Raw genomic sequence first — 8144 nt, forward strand, 5'->3', positions numbered from 1 at the left:
CTATCGGCTTTTTTCAAAGTGTCCTACAAAATAGACGTCAGCAGAAAATGAGTTAAAGCATAATGCACCACAGAGGAGGAGGGGGGGGGTGTACAGGCCGTTCATTTGATTTAAAGCATTCCAAACAGTTTGTTAAAAGTTTATACTGTGTAACCTCCTATGGCGTTTGTTGTCATAGTTAGAAATCTATTTTTAGCAAAATATGGCTGAGACTCTTTGTTTTTCTGACGCCTTAGGGTGTTTTTTTTTTTCGTTTGCTAACAAGTTAGGGCAATAATTGCGGCACTTCTATGACTTCCTCTCTCTCTCTTTCTTTCTCTCTCTCTCTCTCTCTCTCTCTCACACACACACACACACACACACACACACACACACACACTCAATCTCTCAGTCAAAGTCGCGCGCTTCGGTGTTCAATATGAATGCTGGTGAGCATGGGGAGAAAGAGTGCGTGCGGAACGTGGCAAAAAAGGTGCGCAAAATAGGAAAAGGGCTCATGGCTCTAACTTGGGGAGCCAAAAAGCGTGAGCCTTTTTTATTAAAAGAAAGGATTTACGGTGATAAGCTTCGTTTTTTAGCTCCAACAAATTTCATCAGACGAGTGCCGGGTTTAGATCCAGACGAAGACACCGAGTGGAAATCGCTTTAGATACATCTCATGTCTCGAGTTTTTGCAGTCGTCAAATCAATGGCATTGCAGCTACCTACGTCATGCTGTATTATACAGATTAGGCACTTGTCGTCGCACGCAAAAAAACAAAAACAACAACAACACCTGAGTTCGATTCCCATATTATTTTCCCAGTACTAAACAAAAGTATACTATTTTCATTCCAAAAGGTCTGCTTCTATTCTATGATTCTAGCTAAACTAGATCTAAGTAATATATTCTGATATCTTCTATTCTTCGTTTCTTCTTCTGCTGCCTTCACTTTTACTGAACCAGCAAATTTTAATGTGGGGGGGTAGGCTTTTTCTTCGCTAAATAACGGGAGTTAAATTCCAACATGCTCAAGTTTCTCTTTCGAAAAAACCCCGTGCCCCTGCCAGATGTACCTGACATATTCTTGATTGACCATTACACTCTTAGTGGAAGCAGCCCGCCTCCATAATGATTTTAGACTGTGTCAACAAAGGCGCAAAACACTCTACTTTCAACAAAAGCTTTTACTGGTTGAGAATCATGCCGTCAAAAATACCACTTTCCATTTTCTGATTTTAAAAAAAGTGTGTCGACCACTTTTCGAATATAAACCGGGAGCAGTTTCAGTTTTGCTACAATAGATTCTAGATCTAGCACATCTCTGACGCTGCAACTTAAGTCACTACAAGACAAGATGAACGCCGCTGTAATTCTCGCCCTCTTCTCCGTCCTGGCTGCAACACAAGCACTCCGTGAGTAGTTTTTGGAACACTAGAACTTTAATGCAGAACAATCTACAGAGTCCCGTTAATATTAATTTTTCCCCCATTCAACTTATCAAAGTTGTCTAGAACAAGGTGGTTGGAGGCACGCCAATTTTCCAGAAAAGGGCAATCTGCCAAGTGCTTTTTCTGATATTTTATTGACTTCTGCGGTGCCACTAAGACGGTTATCAAAACGCGAAGTCTTATTACTTGGAAGTGAGAATGTTATAGCAAACCACGAAAGGACGCTGTTAATGTGTCTGTCTGTGATAGCCATGGCCAAGACTCTACCGGCGACTTAGCTGGACTTTTTATTGTTCTTCACACAAAAGCTGGGGGGGCATAAAATCATGACTTCCCATCGGAAAGCTTCACATTTGCATTTTATCGCATCCTTATTAATGCAATCACACAGGGGGGGGGTCCCTCAGTGACATATTCTGTATATATCTCCCGGTTATCATGTTCATTAATGATTAAATGCCTACCTACCAGTTTCCTTTAAAACAATTATTCTATCGTTTACCTCATTTACAACTCTCCAGCAGACCCAGATGAGTGCGATACAATCAGGGTGGAAAGTTGGAGCTACAAGTACGCGGAGAAGGCTGTACAAGATGCCTCCTATGTCCTCAACATGACGGTCGTTGATCGGCAGTCCGCGGCTGCGTGTACCCTGGGTGAATCCTTCGGCTACCAGAAAGCCACACTGTGGGTGGATCACGGCTGTCGTGCTGACTTCAAAGTTTGCTATCTCCCAGGTAAGTTTTAGTGAGTTTTATGGCACTTGCAACACAGTCATTTGTGTCCGAAGATTGAACTGTTAAAGTAACTAACAAAATGGAGAAATACGATAGTTTGATGGGGAAATGAGCAAACCACACCAGTGCGCCCGCCAACCACCATCACCCAAATCTTTCAGGTAAGACTGGTTCGCAACGAGAAGCAATGAGGAAGGCTGTGACAATTCAAAGGTTGTTCCCAAAGACGTTTCCTAAAGCTTCCTAGAAATTAAATGGTCTGACTTTTTCATAAAATAGTTTACGTTGTTTCAGTTTTGTGTTTTTCTTTTGCTTCCCCAGTGAAGCGCACTGAGTGCCAAGTACTCCGGGTGGAAAGTTGGAACTACAAGTATGCCGAGAAGAAGGTGGCGGGGGCTGCATTGTTCATCAACATGACCGTTGAAGATCGGCAGTCCGCGGCCAGTTGCGATCTGGATAAATCATTCGGCTTCTACAATCAGAACTCCACTGTGTGGGTGGATCATGGTTGCCGTGCTGACTTCAATATCTGTTATGTCCAAGGTAGGCGTGTGACGTTAAGCAAAAAAAATCACGAATGTGGGGCGTCTGCTAGAACTGAATTTGTTGTTGGAATTTATATTTTGCTACCGAGTATTCTGCACTTTATTTCGAAAAGATTTAGATCTATTCTGGACCCGATGTTATGGGGAAAGATCTAAAAAAAAGTGCGAGCTGGGGACAATCTGTTTCACAAGTTTCAACATAACCTGCATTTTTCTTGTTTCGTCTATTGTCTTGGATTACTTAGAACCGCATTGTCATGGCTCATGCTTTCATCTCTAGCACAGGCGAGGTTTAGTGTGCTTATTAAACAGCACAAGTTCACAGTTAAAATGATTCTTTTATAAAAAGTATCGACACGATATTGTTCGGAAACGTGGTAAAATGGTAAGTCTTGAGTGAGGCCATTAAACCGTTCACAATGATTGCAAACCATGTATTATGGTACTTGTACAATTACACAAACGATATTCTATGTTTCCTGGGTAGATATGTACATTGCATGTACTTTTTCTGTACCGCTGCATTCTTTCCTGTTTACGACTGGGTCGTGTGCTCTATACACCAACATAATTTTCTCAGAATGGTCATTTCGAACCATAACTGAATAATTATATATACGGTCTCCAGGCGCCACCAGCACCACTACGGTAAACGTGAGCAGCTGGAACTACAAGTACGCCACCAAGTTTCTCCCCTCCGCCTCCTGCATCTACTCCATGCAAGTGGCCAAGCAACAGTCCGCTGCACCCTGCACTCTCGGAACCACTTATGGTTTTATGGCCAACACCATGTGGGTCAGTGATGGCTGCAGAGCTGACTTCAGCGTCAGCTATTATTCTGTTTAAGCTTTATCTTAAAAGCTGGAATATTCCACTCCTGCTATATTCCACTGGACATGTTATGTTGCATTAAAAATTAATCGGAAACAAATCCGTGTGTGGTGTTTGTAGATCTATTTCTTTACTGTTCATTGACCCCCCGTCTCCTAAAGATCAAGCTTTGTGGTATTCTACTTTTTGTGACTATTGGATTTTAGGGGGAAAACTGTTCAGTAGATGGTACATGTAATGCGGGTGTTCTGGTGTGATTGGATCCTTTCCAATCAAGCATTATCGTGCTTGTATTTTGTTTACTCTTCTGTGTATCCACATACAGTCTGATGTGCCAGTAAAAGAAATCGAGTCGATGAACTATCAACTTGCTTTTTATATTATCCTAAATGGCTTTCATATAATGCTACTCCTGCTGGTGGCTTTTTTTTGTTTATATACCCCTCGACACAATACAGTATAGATCGTTCAGGACCCTGCCTATCGGGGGCAACAGATCCTGAGAGGGATGCTCTGTATTCCAGCAAAAAGGCCGAGATACTTGATAAATGTCCTTACTCTGGAATCAAACTCGGGTTGCTTGCATGACGAAGCCGGATTTTCATAGTCTGTCAACACAAGACTGGTGTCCCCGGCAAAATCGGTTGACAGGAGCTGGCTGCGGAGGAAGTGGCAGGTTTTGAGCCCAATCTACCGGAAGGAGTTCATGATCCTCTGTGTCTCACTATTTCTCTCCCTATTTCTCTTTTTTTTTCTTTTTCTCTATTTTCTCTTTCTGTCTGTCAGTCTCTGTCTCTGTCTGTTTGTGTCCGTCTGTGTCTGTCTGTCTCTTTCTCTCTCTCTCTCTGTCTCTTTCTCTCTCTCTCTCTGTCTCTTTCTCTCTCTCTCTCTGTCTCTTTCTCTCTCTCTCTCTGTCTCTTTCTCTCTCTCTCTCTCTCTGTCTCTCTCTCTCTCTGTCTCTCTCTCTCTCTGTCTCTTTCTCTCTCTGTCTCTTTCTCTCTCTGTCTCTTTCTCTCTCTCTCTTTCTCTCTCTCTCTCTCTCTCTCTCTCTCTCTCTCTCTCTCTCTCTCTCTCTCTCTCTCTCTCTCCCACAAATCGACGTGCGACAGGTCTTGAACCTCCCCCATTGGACCCGCGACAATTCATAGGCAGACGCCCTTCCCTTTCATGATAGATTCTTCTGATGAAGATACTTTGATTGCGCTAGCATTGCTAAAAAAAGAAGAGAGAAAAGCGCATCATGTGGTGTCGTGAACATTTTCTCTTGAGGGCTCGTCTCCATAGGAACGGAAACGAGTGTAGCACAACTGGAATACCCGGCTCGGTCACAGTATGCCGACAACGGGCCAAAAAGGCCTGGCACTAACCTCATGGTGTCGAGCTAGGCAGAACACCATTGCATTTTAGTCTTCGGTTTGACCCGGTCGAAAATCGAACATCCGACCTTCCAATTCCCAGGCGGACATCTTAATCACTGGGCCACGGAATGGTATGTCTGTATTTTTTAAATTATTTTTTTACTACGTTCTGTCTGTCCGCATACATGTCTGCGTCCATGATTTTTTTAAAAATCCACATACCTAATCGTACAAAACACATGCAACTTGCCGAATGGAAATACGTGTAGCGAGTCTTTGCTAGGGAGATATTGGTTCTCCAACGGCATGTTTTTTATTTCTGGATTTGGGAGAACGCGAAGGCAGCCGATTTCTGTCACCCAACCACTAGGCGCCGTAAATTATAGGAATCCGTCTATACAATTTATACAAGAGAGAGAACAGAGGCCTACTCTCTGCGATGATCTGCGGATCGGTGGCGGCTTCTTAGGGCGATAACATAAAGAACGCCGAAACTTAAGCGGCTGAAAATCGACTCGGACAGGCGCCAGTCGGTGTCTGCTTGACTCCACATAGAGGGCGCCTATTGCCGATCCCTTTAAGCTCGCGATGCATTGATCTACTGTTGTCTAGTCTGCCTACATCTACCGTATCTAGAATCTAGTTCTAGGTCTTGAGTGATTACAAATTGACAAGAATGGACTCGTCATCCGAGAGGGGGGGGGGCAGGGGGAGGGGGAGAGGGGGGAGAGAGATGAAGGGAGGGAGAGAGGGAGGGAGAGAGAGGGAGAGAGAGAGAGGAGAGAGATTATCTTCCCGTGTCAGCTAGAATGTCGCATAAAATTGCAATATTATGTCATAAATGTGTCAATAACAAAGCTCCCTCATATCTTAGTGATCTCATCCAGATTTATGTTCCACCTAGATCACTAAGATCAGTATCTTTTAAGAGTTCCTAGAAAAGGGAGTAAAAAATTAGCTGAAAGATCGTTCTCCAACCTTGCACCGTCAGTTTGAAACTCTTTCCCAACCCTTGAGACATACAACATCTGAGTCTAAATTTTTTTTAAATATTTGAAGACACATTTAAGGACACATTTAAGGACATCTTCTTTTTTTTTTTTGGTCTGTAGATTCATGTTCAATATACTCTGTCACATTTTTAAGTATACACTGTTAAAATGAAAATAGCTAGTTTCACAATGAGTCGATATTCTTTAATATTTCAGGAATACGAATTCAATCAATTTTAAAAACGAAAAAAGCAGCAACAATACGGAATGTTAACATAACAGGTTTATTCATGACTTGCAAGAGTGTGGGGGTGGTCTACAAAAGTAACACGATCAGTAGCGTTGATGACGGCCTGACATCGTCGCCACCTTGAATCAATCAATCGCTGCACTGCCTGTTGTGGGATGTTATTCCACTCTTCACGCGATGCTCTCTCAAGTTGAGGAAGTGTCTGGGGCTGGGGTTGTCGCATGTTTTTCAACTCACCTCTTGTTAGTCTTGCCGTTTTGAAACGATTCCGTAGATGCGACAGGCGTATAAAAAGATCCTCTCTTGGAGTAGTTTTTCTTCTCCCACGTTGGCGGTGTCGATCCTTTCCTGATTTTGTTGTTTTCTCGCGATCCATTGTCGTGTACACAGTTCTTCGTGTTACTTTAAAATGTCTCGCAGCAGTGGATACTGAGGCACCCCCGGGGATCATTCCAAAGAGCTGATTTCGCACATTTTGTTGTCCGGCGTGACATCATGAAACGTAGACAAGACAAGTTTTATCACTGGCGAATTGTTACAAAAATGACAAAGCTTTGATGTGTGCTTCTTTTTTAAACAAAGCATTGCCGTATCATGATTAATTTTCAAAAAGCACGAAACATGTAACATGCATGCAGATACAAAACCACTCGCGCGTTCAGAAATCTGAAAACAGTTCACCAGCGACAGGTATATCACGTAATCAGTGTGTAAATTTGAAAGCAATTGGTGGCATTGATTTTGTTTTATTGAGCTTCAAAATGTGTATACTTAAAAATGTGACAAAGTATACAATGTTATGTAAATGACTATGTATCCATTTATGTATTTTGTGAATTGCATTGTGTAGATTATTTTATGCTCATTTCGTGACGATGTGTAAGCGTGCGCGTGTGATAAGCAAGTAGATGTGTGTGTGTGTGTGTGTGTGTGTGTGTGTGTGTGTGTGTGTGTGTGTGTTTGGCGTACATGTGTGTCCACATGTGTGCGTGTTACTGCTATGTGTTTGTGAGTGTGTATGTGTGTTTGTGTGTGTGTATGTGTGTTTGTTTGCGTGTGTGTATGAGTGTGTGTATTTTTGTGTTTGTGTCGTCTGCGTGAATATTGTTCGTACATGTATTTTTGTAAAGCGCCTAGAGCTGTGTTTACACGGGAGTGGGCGCTATAGAAATGATCTTCATTATTATTATTATTATTATTATTATTATTATTATTATTATTATTATTATTATTATTATTATTATTGTAATTCGACATCCATTTTGACAAGACACGACACAGCCAGACAAGTAGATCTCTAGACGCTCAACGGAAAACTACACAGGCCTCGTCTCTTCAAAATCACACACTCTACTGACACAGTAAAGCCTAGATATCTAGATAGATCTATATTCTTCTATATTCTAGGGGAAAAAAAATTAATTACACCACAACACAGCTGGTATTGATGAAGCATAATTTTTTGAGGAAAAAAAACACATTTTTCTTAAATATTGCTTAAAATGTAATTCTGCTCGGTGACCACCCTATTTTGACGATGCTGATTTCAAAAATGTTATTAGTTTTTGTCTACCGTGAAGCACCAGCTCTGAAATGACCATTTAAAAGTGTCCCCAGTCCAGTCGGGTGACGTCACACAAACCGCTGAACCCGAGTTGGCGACGCGAGACGGCATTGAGAGTTCGCGACCTCGGTGCTTTCTTGTCATACCTCCATTTTTAATAACAGTGAAAACAGTTCAAACAAAGAGTAATTTAAAAAAGAAGTCTCATTTTCACTGTTAAAAAAATGGATATACTCCTCTTCCTCCTCCTCTTCCTCCTCCTCCTCTTCCTCTTCCTCCTCCTCCTCCTCTTCCTCCTCCTCTTCCTCCTTCTCTTTCTCCTCCTCTTCCTCCTCCTCTTTCTCCTCCTCTTTCTCCTCCTCTTCCTCCTCCTCTTTCTCCTCCTCTTCCTCCTCCTCTTTCTCCTCCTCTTCCTCCTCCTCTTTCTCCTCCTCTT

The 8144-nt window shown here is 42.3% G+C and overlaps 1 protein-coding gene across 2 annotated transcripts; it reads left to right on the plus strand.

Moving 5' to 3' along the window:
- The first annotated feature begins 1292 nt into the window (after window positions 1–1292).
- LOC101849371 (lectin ADEL) lies at window positions 1293–3644 on the plus strand. Of its 2 annotated transcripts, none has more exons than XM_005097451.3 (4): window positions 1293–1395; window positions 1953–2168; window positions 2490–2711; window positions 3342–3644. In XM_005097451.3, the coding sequence occupies exons 1-4, from the start codon at window positions 1338–1340 to the stop codon at window positions 3557–3559; spliced, it is 714 nt and encodes a 237-aa protein (XP_005097508.1). In that variant the 5' UTR covers window positions 1293–1337; the 3' UTR covers window positions 3560–3644. The 2 variants fall into 2 exon arrangements, with proteins under 2 accessions (XP_005097508.1, XP_012937459.1); XM_013082005.2 differs by having other exon boundaries at window positions 1956–2168.
- The last annotated feature ends 4500 nt before the right edge of the window (window positions 3645–8144 follow it).

The sequence above is a fragment of the Aplysia californica genome, unplaced genomic scaffold (genome assembly GCF_000002075.1).
Source record: "Aplysia californica isolate F4 #8 unplaced genomic scaffold, AplCal3.0 scaffold00155, whole genome shotgun sequence".
NCBI classification, from domain to species: Eukaryota; Metazoa; Mollusca; class Gastropoda; order Aplysiida; family Aplysiidae; genus Aplysia; species Aplysia californica.

What these genes read in the sequence shown, in the direction of transcription:
- LOC101849371 (XM_005097451.3), top strand. Translation starts at nt 1,338, where the DNA reads ATGAACGCCGCTGTAATTCTCGCCCTCTTCTCCGTCCTGGCTGCAACA. An exon ending in CAAAGTTTGCTATCTCCCAG is followed by an intron (nt 2,169 to 2,489) that starts GTAAGTTTTAGT and finishes TTGCTTCCCCAG; the next exon opens with TGAAGCGCACTGAGTGCCAA. An exon ending in CAATATCTGTTATGTCCAAG is followed by an intron (nt 2,712 to 3,341) that starts GTAGGCGTGTGA and finishes TACGGTCTCCAG; the next exon opens with GCGCCACCAGCACCACTACG.